Below are 21,286 nucleotides of genomic sequence, written 5' to 3'. Positions count from 1 at the left end.
GGTTCAATCCATGTGAAATCTTCTGTGAACCATTATGTCTATTTTAAATAAGAATCAGACTTAGGCTGTTTCTGCTCCATAGATCAGTCGACAAAGGCAACGGGAAGGGATGGAGATTACAGGAGGGGCTTAGCTTTACACACACACACACACACATACAGATCACACTATAGTGATTAGACACACTAACGACAAATGAATACAGAAGAGCATTTAGAGACACAAGCTGAGTACATACACAAATGCAGAGAGAGGCACACACAAACATGCACACAATAACAACAGGATACACCGGAAAACATCCTACTCAGTATAAATCCTGCCTGAGGGTAGCTGCAGTGAGGGGATTGTATTTCCTGGAGCAGTGCCTGACTGTTTATGTCTCAGTTGGAGTGTGTTTGTGTGTGGTATAAGTGTGTTTGTGTGTGTTGGTGGGCGGTGGGGTATTGGGGGAAGGGGTGGGGTTGAGCCTTGGCATTGTAATCAGTCACTAATGATTGGATGTTATCTCACTCCCACTTTTAAACGAATGCAGAAGATCCACAATGACAAACAGTTGGTCTATTTCTCACTGCCAGCAGTCTCCATGATGCCATTTAGGCAATACGCTTCTTCTGTCCATCACACATTCCCACTGCTCAGTTAGGGTGTAAAGGACAGACGCAAACAAATTACTATTCAAGGACATTTCTTTTAAAAAATGAACACGAGGAAAAGTACTTGTGTTTAAAGCAAATTAATTATTAGCCCTCTTCAGCTGACTCTGAAAGGGAGATTACAGTGACATTACTTGGTATGTGTGCAGTATGTACGTTGCTTAGACAAATACAACAATATCGCTTCCTAACAAAGTGCTTTACTGAATATGCATGCAATCACAACAATGAAGATAACACAATGTAACACCTCTAAACCACAAGGCACTCCTGTTCAGTGTCATGGGTTCAACGTCTTGTTACCAAACTTCTGTACTGGATCAACTGTATCTGAGGATTTTTACAACTCTGAGCACAATTCACGTGCAAAATGGTACCAGGCCTGCTGCCTAAATCTGGTCCTGGTGGATCAATCATAAATACACTTGCACAGAGAGCTGGTCGATAAAGTGGAAATTTGATGTGGAGGCATTCTGGAATACATTACACCAATTCAACAAGACACGGCAGAGAGAGATGATCAAAAACAGGTCTCATTTCTTTTAAGTATAGACTTCTTCATGTAGAATTCACGCCACCAGATCTGGTCTGTGTTTTAGGGAAGAGAGCACATGAAGTGTCCATTTAACATCTGGGCAGACCTTAAAACAAAATCCATTGTGACATGATTTACTGAGCCAGATGCTGAAGGCTTAGGCCTTTTGGTAATACACCAGTGCCAAACAGGATAGCATCCACCATCTAAGAATAGCTTCAGCCAAACAATTCCATCTAAATATCCCAGATTAGTGTTTTGACTAAACCATATGAGCCCTGTGATCTGCGAGGAGGGCAGAGCTAACTGGCACATATCCAAGCTAACCCAGGCCATCTCTGTTTAGGCTAAAGTAAAGCTTGCTATGCTAGCTGCTCAGTGTTTATATTTGTGCGAGAGCAGAGGTTGAGGAATAGGATTGTGTCTTCAGCCGCTCTGGACAGGGGCTTTAGCGCGTGGGGAGAGCCTAATCCTGTTTCGGCCAGGAATTTGATTTTGATTATTATCTCTCACAAACCCAGCGGAGGCTTACCCCCATTTCTGCAGCGTTATCCCCACAACACACATACACACACCTCCCTCTTGCAGCCCAACAGATTTGACCTCGTTAAGACGCTTTAAAAGGGGATTATTCTACTTTTATCACTTCGAGTGAAGTGCCCTTGCAAACACAGGATTGGCATTGCTTGCCTTCCCTCCGTACTCTGCAGAACTATCTAGACCCCCTGTGCAAGGCCAGCCAAGCGCTCAGTACAAACCCACACAAACACTGCATTTTAAATACACTGCTCCTGCAAACAGTAATGAAATTATACACAAGAAATGCACTTGACTACACATAAACACACACGTACACAAACATAAGATGGGGGAGTCGTGTTATAACACGCACCACAGGGACAGAGAGCAGAGATTGTGAAGCCAAGGGAAATGGGCAATTTGTCAAAAGTGGGGAAAGTGGTGAGGCCGACAGTACTGCGGGTTTGGAGACCATGGCTGAGATTAAAGCCAGACTTGCAGAAGGAGGGCTTTAAGATTACACCCAGAATGGTTGTGCAGATGACTGATGCCTGCTTGTAAAAAACATACAGTTATTACTTAGAAAAGCCTGAGAAGAAGAAAAGACAGGGAGGAACAGAAGATCAAAGACCAAAGATTGCAACAAACAGACAACAAAAGCAATAACAGCATATGGTCAGCAAAAGGAAACTTCTTTTTCTGCTGCCAGCACTAATGTTTCTGTATAAAACTTTTCATCATGCTTTGATTATGTCAACTGTTTGGTTTAAATCTAATATAACTAGCGAGATTTTAGATTAATGCAATTGTCCACAACTAAGTGTAAGAGTTGCTAAATGCAAACAAACAAGATTGCAGTTGTGACCTATTATGGAAAACCACGTGGTCTCGCGTGAAACCACTTCACTTGTCAGATTAACAAAATGAGTGCATGTGTTAAAGTTGCTTGTGAAAGTAGACCTTCTGGTTTTATATTTGTGAGTTATTACTTCATATGTACTTGTTTGTACCATACATATGCTATGTTTACATGGGAGTTTTCATTCATCTTCAATTCTAAATAAAAGATAATTCTGCTACAAACAGACAGAAAATGACCATGTCAACACTTAATTCCTAATGCAAATGTCTATTCAGAATTTAACTAAATTCCGATGTAAGTGGCTGGTTTATCCGAAGTTTAATTCCGAACTATTTAATTCCTCTGTCATGTAAACCTTCATTCCGCTCTAAGTTAACTCCTATCATTCTGCGCATGCTCATTACCTTTTCGCGTCATGATGACGTGCATTGTTTTGCCTCCCGTCTTCGGTAGTCTATGCCCTTCTCCTTCTTAGATGCTACAAAGTGAAGTAGTATGCTTTTGTCGAGCTGATGCTTCAAAATTTTAAATCAAACCATGACCAAAAAGACGAGAAGTATGGCGCAAACTATGTTTATTTCCAGTAGATGTCAATATGTCATGTGCGCTCACTGTCCAATCAGAACCCTTCCCAACCCGCTGCTCTAAAGCGGAATTAAGTAAGGATGTGTTTCATGTAAGCCTCCATTTGGAATTATTACTTTCTTGTAAACTCGGAGGAGAATGCTATTAATTTGGAATTATTTAATTCTGAATCATTAATTCAGAGTTAAAAAAAACATCATGTAACTGTAACTATCTGTTTTCAAAGTAATCCACTGTATTGTCAGATTAAAAAGTACAATCTGATCTGAATAGAAAAATAAGTTTGGGTCTCTCTCATTACAGTTCAGGCTCACTTATACAAGTGGTGATGCCTAAATTTTATTGCAGGGGTACGGTGTAACTTTTGGCCACTAGGGGCGCTAAACCTGCAATTTTCCACAAGTCACAAAACATTAATTCATTCATTATCTGAACCGCTTAGTCCGATTAAGGGTCTTGGGGAAGCTGAAGTCTATCCCAGCAGTCTTTGGGTGAGAGGCAGGGTACACCCAGACAGGTCGCCAGTCCATCGCAGGGCCAACACAAAGAGACAAACAACCACTCACATTCACTCCTATGGGCAATTTAGAGTAACCAATTAACCTAACATGCATGTCTTTCGACGGTGGGAGGAAGCCAAAGTACCCGGAGAGAACCCACGCATAAATGGGGGAGACCATCCAAAATCCACACTAAATATTAACCAGCCAATATGCCACTTTGCAGCCCAAGTCACACAACACTTTTGTAAAATTAAACGATCTCCATCTGTGTTTTGGAATTGTGTTTGCAGACCCATTTGACCAGCTTATGACAGAGTAACTCCATAAAAATAAACCAGGCCAGTTTGTTATCCTTTTGTTACTTCTTTGGTACGTACATATATAACAGGAAATGCATTTATTTTATGTAAACCAGTCCCACTTGCGTGGAGTGTTTAGGGAGTCACGTTAGTTTTGGTCTGTAGCCAAATAGCTTCAACTATGCCGCATTTAGCTTGTACTAAACACCAAAATAAAGGCACAAACGTATACTACAATGCTCAGCAGCTCATTAGGCACTTACTGGCATTGCTTTGAATAAGCGCTGAAAGATTTGGAAGCAATACATTACATTTTAGAAGCTAAAATGTAGAAGCTAGTAGTTTGTTATTTTTAAAGTCAAGTAATGACTAAAAACAAAGTACAAACTAGTTCTGTGAAAATGAAACCCAAAATGACCAGGCTTCTGTGTTTTGACCACTACAAAGTTGTAACTTCTTAAAGTGTTCTTGACATAAAAAGTAAAAAACAAACAAACAAACAAAAAAACAATCTGAAAGTGTTAAGATATTAAACAAAGCTTTACTCTTTTTTCACCCAGCCTTCAGTGCCAGCCTGTGGATAAAACTATTTAAAACTTTAGCTCTAGGGTTAATCTGTTGTAAGAGTACCTTTAGCATCAGCAGGCACATCTCTTAGCACCCACAGAAATGTTGAGGGCTTCACTAAAATAACAGTAAGGATGGAACTCTTTGGATTTTATCAAACAAATAAATATTGAGGAAATTTTATCTGTGGGACAAAACATGAAAGCCTGAAATATCATTTATTTCTACAAACAACAGGAATACTGAGCCCTGGTGTACAAATAGCAGGGCGCAAACACTGTCAAAGTCAGGAGGCAGCGTTACCTGCCAGACTGCATTTTGTAGCAGGACACAAAACAGTGGACATCTGTCCGCACTGGTTTTCATTACCTCACAATGAATAGTCAAAGTGAAAGGTATTTTGGTCAGGCTAAGAACACATGTTCTTTCAGTGGAGGAGGGTTTTAACTGCCCCTTGGCACACAAACACACCAGCTACTTCCCTTTCTTAACCGGTGCAGTATCTTGTGTTCTGGCAGGTCTACTGGCTTTGGCCAGGCTGGTCCAATCAAGCCACCTCCTGTCGAGCCGCTTTGTTCCAGCCCATCGCACCGTTCTGCTCTGGGGAAGGCTTAACCCATGCACCACCACCCTCCTTTCTTCCCACCTCCCACATCCCCCCTTCTAGGAATCCATAACTGAATACTGATGCAGTTCTCTACTTTGCACACCCTCGTTCCCTCCCACACAAACACACACAATCTAGCTCTGGATTGTGTGTGAATGTGCACGTAAACACACATAACTGCAACTAATTACAAGCCCACTTTTCTCTCTTCATAAACGAAAAGTCATACGCATACACACAAGCTAAAGAAGCATAATGCATGCAAGAAACAAAAGATTTCCCCCACAAATAAAGCTGTCAGTTTCTTATGAATTGGTAAAATGACAGCCTATACTAAATTCCACCTCCATGTTGACATGCAGCTATTGTACGTAGAAGCAGCAGAAACACATGCATACAGATTCAAGTTAGCGGCTCTGCAGTCAGGGAAAGCCAAGACCATAATACAAGTCAGCTGGCATCTGTTTTTATTTACTTCTTTCTGGTAAATCCATGACAGGGTTTTGTGTAAAGCTATAAAAGAGGCGCAGCTGCAAGAATAAAATCAACTGTGATATCAGTGCATTTATTAATTAAGCCAGGTCAGTTGTGACATCTTATTTTGTTGAAATACGTAGATGGCATTTTGTGTGAGTTCTTTTCTTTATGTCCGTCCTTGTAACAGCAAAGTGAAATGTGGATGAAATAATTACTGTGTAAATCTGGCATATCTTAATAGTAGAACAACAAACCATGTGCATAATAAGCTGTCTTGTAAATTCCGAACTGTGCTTTTACTACGTAGGAGTACATAATTATGCTTTTGTTTATGTTTTTTTTACAGAGGAATTTCTGCATAAATCATGTAAATTCATCCTTATTTTTCTTTCTAAAACAACCACAAGGTGAAAGTTGTTCAACTGATTGGCCCAGCAGGGTGCTGCATCATTCATACAAGTGTCATGCTTTCTAACACCTAGATTTCCCTCGAGTGAAAGGCTCTTCTGGTTTACATTGTCAACTCCAGCTGCATTTCATTCTGAAACCAAGAAACATTCACTGGTTTCTCTCAGTTGTAAGCCTATATTGTTGTTGTGATAAGCATGCAAAAGTCAGTCCACAACAATTCAGACAGATATTTGGATAAAGGAAATTAAGAGATGCTATGAGATGTACAAGTAGCATACAGTGTAGCCCATCAGACACTGCTCAAGGCTCTGGTGAAGGGATGGCGTATTGCATCCAATAGTCTCTGATTAAAAGCAATGCTCCACTGTGTACTCAATACAATCCTCTGCAAATAGTTTTAAACATGATTTATTTCAGCACGAGCATGATCCCTTTTTTAGCCCTCAGTGTGCAATATTGTTACGTTTATTTATTAATATCCAACATAATTTGCATTTTAAACGGCAGCTATTTTGCTAAAGGGCGGTTGGAAGTCAAAAGTTGGCAAGATGGATTTCTAAATTCTTTACTTGCGCCCAAATTTTTGTTTTCATGTTTGTAATTAAGTTTACAGACAGAAACCCCCAAGTTTAGCTAAAAGTCATATAGTCTTTCCCATCTGCAAATAGGTAGTATGTATATATTTTTTTACAGAGCTGAGGGGTTTTGTTGGAATGGAACTTTATGATTAATTTAATTTGCTGCTATTTTATTTGGTTAGGCTGCATAAAAAAAATTAAATTGAGAAATTACCACATAAGAATCATGATAATTGTAAAGCTGTAATTTCTCTAACAATAACTACCAAATAAATCTATATATGTGACATCCCTACATCGATGACCCAGACTTTATTTTATTTTACTTTATTGTGAATTTCTATGGTGCAATAAAGAGACTTTTTAGTGCAATACATCCCAGTTTAGACGGCGCTTTTATTTAGTTAGCAGCAGCAGAAAAGCAGGCTGTATGCCAAATGAATAGTGTTAAACTAATCAGATCACCCACCAATAGATGAAAAGCATTTTCACATGTACCTGCTACTTGAATCCAAATCTGTGTTTGAGAACAAGTAAGGGGCTGCTCCAGTATACACCCCTCTCTTTCACCCACAACCACAGCATTTTTACAATAACACACTGTGGCCCTTCACAAAAATCAACTTTCACCTGTGACCTCTGGCCTCAACTCGACCACTCTGAAGCATGGCCTCCTGCAGGTTGGCTGGTCATTTTTTGGGGGGGGGGGGGGGGGGGGGGGGGGGTTAGGGTTGCATTTGTCATGCTAATCAGCTGGCCTAACCTCAAGACCCAGACATCTGCTGGCCCGCGTGTGTCAAGCCCCACATTCAATTTGTTCCCGAGATACAAAAAGCAGATAAGACCCTTGAGGCTGGTAAGAATGTCTCTCTCTGTGTGTGTGTGTGTGTGTGTGTCTGTCTGCTCTCGATTATTGATGTAAGAGGGGGGGTGTCCTTTTATTCTTACGCACGCACAAGAGCAATAATTACCAGCAGAGAGGAGAGCAACAGTTTTTATTTGGGTATTCTGTTGTTTTCTGGTGCTTTCTTCTGTGTGTGTGTGTGTGTGTGTGTGTGTGTGTGTGTGTGCACGCACACTCTAATGTCCAGTACCTTCAATCAACAGAAACACTGCCAGGTTTGTTACTAACACACACACAAACACACACACTGAAAAGAGTGTGTATATGTGTTCAGCAGAGCAATGGAACAGGGGCGGGGGGAGTTTGTTTAATGGGCGAGACAGGGGACCATGGGGATTAAGCTCCCCCCCCCCCCCCCCCCCCCCCCCCCAAGCTGGAGGCTTTAGAGGAAAGGCTGGGGGCTGTTCTGTTAATTCAAGTGGGCTTAATAATGCCTGTGCACCCTCTGCCCCTGACCCTCCCACCACCATCAGATCTGGGAGGAAACACAAGAAGGAGGAGGGGGATGTGTGTGTGCGTACAACCTGTGGCCATCTCAGCTGTCGAGCATGAGCTCAAGGGACTTCAGAGATTTCCCCTCCACATTACTCATGCTACACTCCGACTCTGGCACCGAGCCTTTCTGTTGTTCCACTTTCACGCCACAGCCAGCTTTGTTGGAGCTGCATTAGGATTAATCAACACCCAAACAATATGGCAAATGCTGTCAACTAGGTCAGGCGCTGTGCCACGATCAAATTAGGCTTTTTCTCTCTTAAACCAATGAACTGTGCCCACGACATGAGAGGCAGGAGGGGATTAAAATGTGCCCAGTGAGAGGAAAAAAAAAAAGAAGAAAAAAAAGGCACATGAATCCTTGTAAAAGCATGCAAATCTAAGTTGTCTAGATTATCTAGAGAGAGAGAACCCATGCACAACAAAGCAGGTACTCATCTGAATTCATGGTGACGGATTGCGCTGATAATAGTTGTTATAACGTACCCTCTTCTCCCTTCCGATTGCTTTTACATCTTAGTCTTCTGTCCATAAACAGGTAAAATACATGGAAGTCATATTTCATATAACTATTGGTAGTAGGCCTAATCAGCTGACTGTTGTAGTTCAGAGTTTCTGTTAAGGGTCTTTATAAATCCTTTTAAAAGGGGATGGGCTTCCCAACATCAGGGGGCCATTTATAATGTTCCAATCTGAGATGTCATAGCAACCTGAGAAAAAGCCATCTGTGGCATACAATAACATAAACCTTTTTTTCGTTCTAAAGAACAAGGACACAAAGTTAGTTTTGGGCTGGTTATTTTAAACTTCATGAGAATTTTCATCTGCAGCAGGCTTGGTTTTGCAGTGTGGTGTTTGCGTCTTTTATACCATGTGTAAATCTATAGATTTTGGGTATTTTCACATCACTTCAACCATGTGTTCCCTAAAACTACCCGTTCAATCTTGTTAAACCTTTCACATAAGCAGAAGAATCGAAATGACAACTTTCCACTCCATGCTCTTCCACATTAACCACACTCTTTCTGACCAATCAGTTCATGCAGTGGTTTTCAGATGACACATGAGAAAAAAGTTCTGCCTGGATAATGAGTCAAGAACAAGCTGCATGAACTCCCAAAGGAGGGTTGGGAGAACAGAAAGATTTCATTTTGTTTTTTAATAGCTCACAACTTGTTAGAGTTCATCTTACAAAATCTTCGACAAAATAAACGCATGAACATGTAACTATGGAGAAGTCTGAACCTGATTTCCAACCATTCCTCAATGTACATGTATGAAAACAGAGGTGGAAAAGTTGGCTGAAATGGAGGGAAAACAGTTTGCAGACTAGGCCAATTGATTAGATATTCTTCTTCATCCTGCTTCTTGTTGGTCAGTGGCTGTTTCAGGGAATATCAGCCAGTTGTTGGAACTGTGGGACATGGTCAACTTAGGTGCAGTGAAAGCAATTTTCCAGAATTTCCTTCCCCATCAAAGCGAATCCCCCAGATTATCTTGGTGTGAATGTGCCCTGTGTCTTGTAAACAAACTTTGCACTGCAGTCGCTGCAGGCAGGTATGAGGAGGCATCAGTTTTAGAGTAAAGCCCCATAATAACCTACATTATTGGGAAACAAAAACACAGACAACAAGAGATGACAGAAGCATGTGGTACTCTACACTGTTTAGCCACTAACGCTAATTCCACATCAACCGTTGAGATTTTAGAGAAATTTTGTTTTGTTACCAACAGGCTTCAACTTTTTAAAACTGGCATTCATTCAGCATTTAAAAAGGGCACCAAACCACCTGAATAAATGTCAGCAGTTATTCAGGACTCTGAAAACTGCCTACTTTGGAATAGATACTTTTCTTCACTAAAACATCCCTGAAAGGGTTTCTTTCATTCAGTGGATGCTATCAGAACACCATCTGTCCCCTGAAGTGTCGTGAAGTGAAAGAAAATGAAGCAGTGCAATAATGGAAAATATCATCTTGCAAACAGTCTCCTTTTCTGTGACAAGAGCTACTATAACTAAGGAAAATTATAAAAAAAAAAAAAAAAAAAAAAAAAAGTCTAATAAAGTCTAATAAAACCGTACAGAGAAAATAATAAATCTTGATAGAATAACTTGAGTGATTTCATAATGTCATCATTGTGGATAGATTTTTTTTTTTTTTTTTTTTTTTTTTTTTAAAAAGGAAGAAAATACTGGCCATAGGGAAAGATTTTCTAATATGCACATATTGAAATACAGCATTGGAAAAAGATGACGCCATGAACTTATATCATTCAAATTGGCACAAGCTAAATATCAGACATAACAATTACATCTGTTATACACATATAAAACAGCTAAAATCATATTTTGACATTAAGGTCCTTCTCTTCTATGGAACGTTCAGAAAAGGCAGCAGCATTTGCGATTCAAATATCTAACAAAGCATGAATAAGTCACCACTATCCACTCAGCTTTCCCTAAGAGTCCATTGCTGCTGCAAAAATTAAACCTATTTGACATAAGAGCACTCTCAAGTGTGTATATTCATTGTGTAAATGTAGTGTAAAGAGAAACTTTAATGCTAATGCTCCCCAGGTTGTGAGCAAAAGAATATAAATAGGAACACTGATTCAGTGGGGACCGAGTGAGGTTGAGAGATCCATCATCTGTCATTATGAGGCAGTGCCATTACTCTCTCATCCTCCAGCTCCTTATCTATGACTCTTGCATCTGTATGGGTGTCACACTTCCTTCCCATCACTGGACCCCTATGACAGCAGCAGCGGGTAGGGATCTAAGATGAAAGATATGTATGTTTGTACAGTAAATTTAAGTGTAAAGCCACAGTGAAGGTGAAAGGGGGGCATAGAACCTAGGCGTGTTTGTGTGTTTGATGTGACTGGCTAAAGTCAGTTAAGACTGGAGCAAATCCCATTTAAAAATGGGATTTGGGAGCTAGAGCTAATGCTAATGCTTTAGCGTCTTAATTTTCAAATCAAGCAGCACAACAGCACTCAACTGATTTTCAACAATAAAATTCAGGAAGGAGTGCCCAACCTTTTCTCCCCATGGAAAAGGTGCCTAACGTCTTTCCCAATGAGGTGACACCACCATTTAAACTCAAAGAAAGGAGGCCAGATTGGAAACAAGACTAAAAATGGTGCTACTTGTCACACTGCTGGTCAGTCTGTGCCTTTGTAATGCTTTGATTTTTGATTCAAACATTACAAAATTTAAACAATCAATTGAATCAATTTTTTCACATCTACCATGTGTTAGCATGACTGAGAGTCCCCATTTAAGCTTTACTCCTGGTCAGATTGATCAACATGCTGATACTATAACAGCTTCAATGCGTACAACCTTGGATAATGTTGCTCCCCTAAAGAAGAAGAAATTAGGTAAGATTATGAAGGCTCCCTGGTTTAATTCCCAGCTTCGAGCTCTAAAACAGGCATCAAGGCGTTTGGAAAACAGATGGCGTTCATCAGGACTAGAGGAGTCTCACTTAACCTGGAAAGAAAGTTTAATCGTATACAAAAAAGCCTTACGTACGGCAAGAACAGCTTATTATTCATCATTGATAGAGGAAAACAAAAACAACCCTCGGTTTCTTTTCAGCACTGTAGCTAGGCTTACTAGGAGCCGGAGCGCTGTGGAGCCATGTATTCCTTTCTCACTTAGCTGTGATGATTTCATGTATTTTTTCAGGAATAAAATTGACACTATTAGAGATCAAATTCACAATACTCTTCCTTCTACCTATAATGTTGAGCCTGTTGTGGTCTCCGAAGCATCCTTAGAACCAGGATCTGACTTGTGTCTAAATAGTTTCTGTCCTGTCCAACCCTCTGAATTAACTAAAATAATAGCTTCATCTAAACCATCCATCTGTATCTTAGACCCTCTCCCAACGAGCCTCTTTAAGGACATTTTCCCTTTAATTAATACATCACTACTAAATCTTATCAATATGTCTTTAGTGACAGTACCACAATCATTTAAAACTGCTGTAATCAAGCCTTTACTTAAAAAGCAATCTCTGGATCCAGAGGTGATAGCAAATTATAGACCTATATCTAACCTCCCGTTTATGTCCAAAATTCTGGAGAAAATAGTTTCCGCTCAGCTACATGCCCACCTGAGCAGAAATAATTTATGCGAGGAGTTTCAGTCAGGATTTAGAGCTCATCATAGCACTGAGACAGCATTGGTGAAAGTTACTAATGACCTTCTTATGGCCTCAGACAAAGGACTTGTGTCCGTACTTATCTTGCTTGATCTTAGTGCTGCATTTGATACAGTCGATCATAACATTCTGTTACAAAGACTAGAACAGGTGATTGGAATTACAGGTACAGTGTTAAGCTGGTTTAAATCATATTTATCTGATAGACTTCAGTTCGTTCATGTAAATGACAAGTCCTCCTCCCAAACTACAGTAAGTCATGGAGTTCCTCAAGGTTCTGTACTTGGACCAATACTCTTCACGCTATATATGCTCCCTTTAGGCAAAATTATTAGACAGCATGGAATAAACTTTCATTGTTATGCAGATGATACTCAACTATACTTATCCTTTAAACCAGATGAAACAAATCAGCCCAATAGGCTACAAAATTGTCTCATAGACATAAAGACTTGGATGTCTAGAAATTTTCTCCTCTTAAACTCAGATAAGACTGAAGTAATTCTCGTTGGATCTGAAAAACTCAGAGCTAAATTTTCCGGTTTTGTAATGAACCTGGATGGCATTACTTTAGCTTCCAGTGCTACAGTGAGAAACCTTGGAGTAATATTTGACCCTGACCTGTCCTTTGGTCCACATATTAAGCAGGTTACTAAAACAGCCTTCTTTCATTTACGTAATATAGCCAAAATTAGGGACATTCTGTCTCAGAGTGATGCAGAAAAACTGGTTCACGCTTTTGTTACTTCGAGACTAGATTACTGTAACTCTCTATTACTGGGCTGTCCTAAATATGCCCTGAAAACCCTTCAGCTGATCCAGAATTCTGCAGCCAGAGTCCTGACCAGAACCAGCAGGAGAGATCATATTTCTCCAGTTTTAGCCTCTCTTCATTGGCTGCCTGTTGAATCTAGAATAGAATTTAAAATCCTTCTCCTTACATGTAAAGCCCTCCACAACCAGGCACCACTATATATCAAAGACCTCATTGTTCCTTATATACCAAGCAGAGTACTTCGTTCGCAGACTGCAGGCTTACTTGTGGTTCCTAGAGTCTCAAAGAGCCGAGCAGGAGGCAGAGCCTTTGGTTATCAGGCCCCTCTCTTATGGAATAAGCTCCCAGTTAGTGTTAGGGAAGCAGACACCCTCCCCACCTTTAAGACTAGGCTGAAGACTTATCTTTTTGATAAGTCCTATAGCTAGGGATGGTTAGCATCCCTTAGTTATGCTGCTATAGGTTTAGACTGCTGAGGGACATTTCCTGATACACTGAGCTTCTTTCTTTTTCTCTTTATCTCTTTCTTTTACCCCCCCCCCCCCCCCCCCCCGTAACAGTGTTGCATCATTAACATGTATGTCTCCTGTCTCAGCAGGTCTCCCTGGCCAGGAGTAGCAGTTCCTGTTGTCTGTTGTCTTTCTGTCCTCTTCCCCCCACACAGCAGAGGCAGATGGCTGCCTGTCCTGAGCCGGGTTCTGCCGGAGGTTTCCTTCCTGTTAAAAGGGAGTTTTTTCCTTCCCACTGTTGCCAGTGTGCTTGCTCAGGATGGGAGATTGAGTTGAGTCCAACTCAATCTGTTGGTTTCCTTATATAGGCTATTATGAATTGGCCTTCATTATGTTTTCCCCTCTGTCTGTAAAGCGTCTTGAGATGGCATTGCCGTGATTTGACGCTATATAAATAAAGTTGAATTGAATTGAATTGATTCAGTAAAGTAACAAAAGCAAGCATAAATGCATTTAGCTTCATTCACTTTCACTTCAGTATCAGAAATAATCACCCTGACTTGATGTTGCCAACACTGCAACTCTTGTAACGTCGACCATGAGACCAGGGAACATATTTATATAAACAAAAAACAGAATCAGGAAAATCAAAAATCCTTAGAAAGTGTTTGTAAACTTCCTGGCTAGGACAAAACTCACCAACTAATATCTGTTTGGGACCACCTTTAGCTTTGATTAGGGATGCACTGATACCATAGTTCTATCAAACAGAGTACAAGTAATTGAATACTTGCCAAATGTGAGAACTGATGAGTATTGAATACCATCACTGTTCAATGGTGAGGGCCGTAGAGCAGAATGCCAGAACCAATGAGTCGGCGGTTGATTGTGTTGGATATCAAATGGGTCATCCTGCAGCCATTCAATAAGAGTGGTAAAGTTTGGATATTTTATTTTACAACTGCATCAGTAATAACGTGACTGACAAGGAAAGGATAAGGAGGATAAAGTGCTTTTTGGTGGATTTGGTTTACAGACTTTACAAGGCCCAAAATCTGCCTCTCTCACAGTAATATGCCAATTTCGAGTTTTATTATAAGGGATGTGTAATGACTTTGCTGTTTATTCATTTAAAAATTAACTCATTAAAACCACAGATTATTCTTTTTGCATTGACATTTTCATTTTGACAGCTGTAATTTATTTCACATTGGTATCAGGTTCTGTAGTAATGGAACACTTTTATGAGTACAAGTCATGCACACAGCATCGAACCAATAACTAAAACTGGTATTCATGCATGGATACCAGTGATTACAGCAGGCATTTAACAAGCTTATGTAATGTCACATTTATTTACATCCACAGCTGAATTAATTTTTCACAACAATCTTGTTTGAATGACGGCTGATTCAGACCACCAGCACATCTACAAGAGTCTTGGTGGGGTTAAATGACAGGACGGGCCAGTCCGTATATAGAAATAATACCTTCTTGGACCATGGCTTCAATGAATCCCCGAGCTGTGATCTTGCAGTGTGCCTGTGCTCCGGTTGATGAAAAAAAACAGCTCATTCACTACATTCAGATGGTCAGCTCACACAATTATTTTGTGCTCATAATGTTGCTGAATTTGTACCTGACAAACTCACGCAAGCTCAGATCGTTGGCTCATTATTTTTCAGTCGCTTCTTGTATATTTGCATCTAAACAACTGAAACAAATGTGAAACGAGACATCCCCAAATACCCACAAGTAACCCAAATCTGGAACAACAGCACTGAGCAGCTCAATCATGCTGTCACACATACTGACTGGTAAAGGCCAAAGCAGTCATGTCACAAGACATTTAGGCTCTAGCCTCAGCATACAACCCCTTCTCCTTTTACTGTAACAGAGCTAATGATGGGAAACAAAATGTAAAGCAGAGAGAGAATGTAATTCATAAGATGTAAGCAAAGTTATCTTGCCACCATGTTTCAGTTTGTGCTGTCTGCACTGATTCGTCGCAAAGTTGGTTCTTTTTTCTTTTTTTTTTTTTATCCCTGATTTACAGAGAAATAAAACAAAAAATAAAAACACAATGATAATACAAAAAAAATTATTAAGATGGGGAGGTGGGTTTCTTTGTTGACGGGATGCAAGCCAAAACCAACAATGCTGGGTCTGAGTTATGGAACCGCAGCTCTCTGGCACATCTGGACAGTTTTCCTGTGACAAGTGACTCAGTTCTGCAAATCTTTAAACATGAGTGTCTGACCAATGGGCTCAGAGCACACATTACTGATGAATGCATGCCCTGGACTGAGTTTCTGTTACCATGGAAACTTGAGATTTTGGGAAACGGAAATGTGGGCATTTTCCAGTCATAAAAACACCCACCTGCACGTAACCCCCTATGGCTCGTTTAGAGCAGAAGACATTGTAATTTATTCCTTTTATTTTCTCTTTGTTAAATATCTACTTCCGAAAATGAAACCAAAAGTACATCACAAACACAAGGATGGAATTTATGGAAGTGAAATGTGGAAAACACTCATTATATACGGCTTTGTATGGATGCATACTTTAATGCAGGAGGTTTAAAAGTTTTTATCCAAATAAAATATGTTCATAGAATTCATAAACCTCAATCACAATCATTTCTGTTGAATTTACCTGAAATAGGCTAGGCAGACCCATTTAAACCATTATTTCTACTATACAAATCTATATTTACACCAAACAAGTTGAATTAATAATTTCTCCGTTTAATTTGCTTGTGTAGGCACTTTCAACAAGCAGCTTCGGAACAAATGTCAAATTCAAAACTACTTACTGAGTGTCTTGATTGTGGAAACATCATGTCAATTCCTTGTTTGTTGCCGTCCTTCCCCAAACACGATAAACTATGTGCCCAGTGTTTATATTTCTTCCTTGTGCTGCTCCTTTGTCCAAAGCTAGCCCTGCCTTGCACCGGAGTTGTCCAGGGTTAGCAGGATAACAAGCTTAAAAAAATAGGGGGGGAAAAAAATAGGCCGGATATAAGTGATGCACTTCACGCCCGTTAGAGAGACAAATGAGCCACCATGTGATCCGGGAGATGCAAGACCATTCGGCGCTACCTGTCCTGACCTCGTATTTACTGTGCCTGAAAGCAGGAAACCAGCATCGGAGCTGGCTCGTCGCTGGCTAAGCTAGCTAATGCTTCAAACGCTGTCAGTCAAAATGATTCATCGCTGTTGCGCGCTTGCTGCCTGAACGCTCACGCGGCGGCAGCTCGAGCTCAACGCACGTAAATTAATAACGTTATGTACACACAGAGGCGTCTGGTAGAGCTAATGAGCGGAGGTTAATGTTTTTCCACTCTCTCCTCGCGTTGGTCCTTCAAAGCGCCACTTCGCTCTGCTTAGACCACTTGCGACCGCTCTGTTGAAGAAATATGGATAATACCATGTAATACTAAGAAATAACAAAATGTCTGCGGGTTCGTTTAAGTTGAATCCAGTTTCGCCCCGCGGCAACAAATTGTCCGTAAAGCATAAATCACGATGTCGCTGAGACGGCGGATCTATTTAAAAAAAACCTCTACGGTCGCCGGCTTGAGTTAAACTCTCGGCGTTTATCCTCTTGAAGCGAGCTGTGCTGGATAATAATCAGCGGATTTGGTGGTGGTGAAGCCAGAAAGTCAGTCCGTTCCTGGAGCTGGTGGTGGGTAGACGTGCAGCCGCTGCGCTGAACGCCCCACATAGACACACAGCGGCTAGATCAGCGGCGAGTAGATCAACACAACGCGGATCTACCGCATCGTTAGCAGGCTGATGTCTGAGCTAGCAGCGCCCCGCGTGGACAGGTCAGCACACAGGCTCACAGTCAGCATCAAGACTACCATCTCACATCCAGTCTAACCTGTTGCTTTTTATGGTCTGTGGCTGTAACCGTGTTTAATCCAGGTAATCCGCCCAAATCATTTTAGTTTAATTTAAGGCCTCTGCAGGTGCTAGCAATCTGTCTGCTAGTTAGCAGTTAGCCACCTAATCTAAACATGCAGAGACGCTGCTTTCTGCATTTTAATGCATGTTAAAATAAAAATAAACCAACAAAAAAGCACAGACAAGCTTTCGTTTTGACTTAATTTTTTATGTTTTAAAAAATTATCAAAACTAGAAGTGACAACACAGAGATACATTACATGAGACAAAATAAAAATGCTTTATTACCTGAAAGTAAAGGAAATGTATACTTCTGTATGTTTTACATACTCTTTTTATCCTTTATACAAAACTGTAATACATTTTTGTTGGTATTATTTCATGTTCCCTCGAAATATATCATTTGGGGGAAAAGAGAATGCAGAGTTAGGAAAATAATCAGGTGAGCCCGGATAGTAATCCAGTATGAAACGTCCTGTTAAACAGTTTGCTGAGAACTGCCAAGTCTAGCAGAGAATGGGAAAAATGGAGAAATGGGGGGAAAAAAGGAGAGAAAAATGAGCCTTACCTGGAATAATTACGTTACGCCACATAATGCAAAATCTGCTAATTAAAAAGTCAGTACTGTGGAAATAGCACATTTGTTAAACTAATTAGTTCTAAATACATCTCATTATCTCTGAATCTTGAATGTTTAAGAAGTATTTTCACACTGAAACTCATTTAATTGTGTTGTAATTAACACATACTGGACATATAAGTTTAACATTTTTTACAAGGCCTGGAAATATTTTTATTTAATAAGATGATCCAGAAACATCCTGAAGTTATAATTCTGGGTGTGTGAATACGAAACATCCTCAGAGCAAATTATAATACGGTGCTGTATCTTACAAACCCACAAATAATGTCAATGTCACATTCTTTAGTACAAAACTAAAACATGACACCGAGAACTTCTTGAAATGTGCACTCCAATAAAATTAGGACATTTTTATTGTAAGAATCACAGCTTTAGGTTCGGGTACACCTGCAAATGTCAGTATTAAAAATAAAGGGTCTTATTCATTATTATTTTACATGGGCTGAAATATAATAATTGTATCCATCTTATTGTTATTTTAGATAATACTTCGTTACAAGTAGCCTGTACCATTTGTGTGTAGAACTGCAGTGTCATTTAATTAAACTTCCTAAATAGCATTAATAAAGATTCCTCCTTAATGACAAAATGTCTGCCCTGTTAATACAATTCTACATTACTCCTCTTTATGTTTTCATTTGGATGACTTTTTTTTTATTATTGAAAGTCATTCTGAAACCTGAGTGCTGTTATAGGTTAGTGCTTACACTAAAGTCTGTACTCACATTTGTTCATGAGGAGGAAACACTCGGTGTATAAACCAGTGACATGTCATTACTCCTGAATCTTATTCTTACTATTTATATTGAAGTGTATTTAATGCATCACACATTTATTAAGTGCACATTGTAGCTGCCTCTGCATTATTTTGTCGTATTCTCTTATTTTAAAGAAGAGACAGCAGCCACAAAGGTTTCGGGCCTTAAAACTGTGCCATCACTGCCTTGCAGCATCCTGGGGCTGAGAAATTGCATTTTACAACTTTCTCTCCTCTCTTCTAGCCTGAGGCATCATGTGACCTTTGTGTTTTGCTTTACGGCTCCGCATCACACACAGCAGCTGAGAAGGGGGGTTCTCAGGGCCCTGGGTGGAAGGTGGCTGCCACTCATAGCCATGGGGGTCTTTGGCTGGGTCCTTCCTCTGCTGCCTTCTGGGTGGATGTGTGGTCATCTCTGTGATGGGATTGTTGCTGATTGCTCAGGTCTTGGAGCCCCCCTGGTATGTCTCTGACCTCTGCAGAGGCACGGTTGCATTTGCAGTATCACAATCATCTTAGAATACTTCTCATTCATCATTTTCTGCATGCTGACAGCCACTGTGTTGTCCTGTGTGTTTATACACCAGTAGTTACTTTTGATACCGTCGCCTGGGCAGATGTCATATTTGGCCTCACTGGTTTGTCTGCTTGTCTGTCTGTTAGCAACAGAACTCCGGTTATGGACAGATTTTGAATTCCATTTTCAAAAAATGAAATAAGGGACAAGTATGACACTTTGAGGGTGATTTGGGTCACCGCCTGGATCTGGATCCAGGAATTTTTTTTAAAGGATTCCTTATGAGGAGATAGAAGCTCTAATGGCAAAATGATCCCCAACTCAAAAATAATGCCTACAATCATTGGCAAAAACATTAACAGTGGCTTGGCAGTATGTGCTCTCCAAGTGCTATGACCTTAGTGTTTAGTTTGTTCCTAATGCTTTTGTTGTCATTGTGATACGCATTTGTCCCAGCTTGTTGGTCTCTTATAGGTGCTCCCAGTGATTGTCAGCTTTGTTTCCCTACAAAGGGCTTAAGGTGTTTTTATGTTTGTACAGACACACTTTTTTGTCCATCTTTGCTTCAGCAAAGAAACCCACGAGGAGAATTCTGGAGGAAACAAGGCAGTTAGAGAAAGAGAAGCCGACAGAGAAAAAGATAGACTTTAAAAAAAAAAAAAATTTTGGACCATTTCTTTGAAGGCTGAAGAGAAATCAAAGAGAAAGGGTCCAAGATGGAGACTGAATTAGCCTTTATAAGTGCTCACCATTGTATAAAAATCTACCATCACATTTTTTATGATCTTTTTCACAAAATAAAGCATTACTTCAGTTTTTTTTGTTTGAAAGCTTGAAAGTCATGGCATGAATTAATTCTATACATAACCCTGAAAAAGGCAGCCGTCTCGCTATACAGAAGAAAATCATTTCACAAAAAAAATACACAAGGATGCACGAGGAGAGTATAGGAACATATTTTATTCCAATTTTAAACATTTAAAGGAGAAGGCTATGTAAAAATCATTTTCATGTTTGAATGAGGTTCAGGCAACAGTGGTTGAAATGAAACATACAAAAAGAGAAATATGGCTAAAATACTGTAAATCAATAACCATTAGAACCCTTCACTTAAGGGTGTTGCATGAATAGAGTATCTCACCCACCCACTCCCTCCCACAACCTGACAAACACATGCAATTAAAATTACACTTATCTTAAAAACAGCAGTTCATCATTAATCTTAAATATAGAATAAAATTGTCCTTTTTTTTAATTATTTAATCACATACGTAGTGTTTGTTTTAAAAAGTGGACCATGGAACTAACTGGTCCTCTGATTTTTCACAACATTGGCACTTGTTAAGTCTGGTTTTACAAAGAAAGGGGATTGGCACACTCATTTACAGAATTTACATTTGGTATACTTTAATAATAAAAAAAGAAAAAAAAATACATTACTTTCAGTTTGTACACCACTACACAATGTTTAACTCCTTGAAGAAAAAGAAAGTGTCATCTTAAGTGGTCCTAAATACATGTGTTAAGGTGTGTCAACCTGAAAAGGAAACCAAACAAGAAGCAAACATAGCTTTTAATTATAATCATAAGTCCATTCCTATAACTAGAATGGATCTCAAGCTTTAGCAATAGTGTACAAATAAGAGTACCAACAACACCTGAATGGACATTACGTTGCATGAATGCAGGCCCATACAGTGGTGCAGTTTCAGTGCTGTCAACCCACAAGTCCACAGTCCAATCAGACAAACGAGAGAGAAAAAAAAAAAAAAAAAAAGAAAGAATGGTGGAGGTTAATTCGCGCCGTATTCATTCCCTCCCATCACTTGCTCTTCTAAACACCAAAATATGGTTGCTTCTGTACCTTCGCTTGGCAAGTCTTTCCATTAAGAAATTAATACTGAGGTTTCTCCTGCAAGCTTTGTTTGGGAAATCATGAGCATATTCATCAAATGTTACAAGAAACTACCAGTGTGCTGGGTTGAGTTGGAACAACCTCTCTGCAGATGGATTTCACTTGGCACAGGATTCAACTGTATAAACATGATTTAAAATGCATTCAAA

At 39.9% G+C, this 21,286-nt stretch overlaps 1 protein-coding gene across 2 annotated transcripts in view; it reads right to left on the bottom strand.

Moving 5' to 3' along the window:
• The window catches only part of tle5 (TLE family member 5, transcriptional modulator), a gene marked incomplete at its 3' end in the record, with an annotated part of 54,653 nt that extends 37,576 nt beyond the window's left edge, over positions 1-17,077 (bottom strand). For both annotated transcript variants that reach the window (XM_079245319.1, XM_079245320.1), the window contains exon 1: positions 16,213-17,077. In XM_079245319.1, coding sequence (XP_079101445.1) covers positions 16,213-16,239 — 27 coding nt within the window. In that variant the 5' untranslated portion in view covers positions 16,240-17,077. The remainder of the gene's footprint in view (positions 1-16,212) is intronic.
• Between the last annotated feature and the right edge of the window lie 4,209 nt (positions 17,078-21,286).

The sequence above is a fragment of the Telmatherina bonti genome (assembly GCF_933228915.1).
Source record: "Telmatherina bonti genome assembly, chromosome: 8".
NCBI classification, from domain to species: Eukaryota; Metazoa; Chordata; class Actinopteri; order Atheriniformes; family Telmatherinidae; genus Telmatherina; species Telmatherina bonti.
This window is presented reverse-complemented; position numbering and strand designations above follow the sequence as displayed.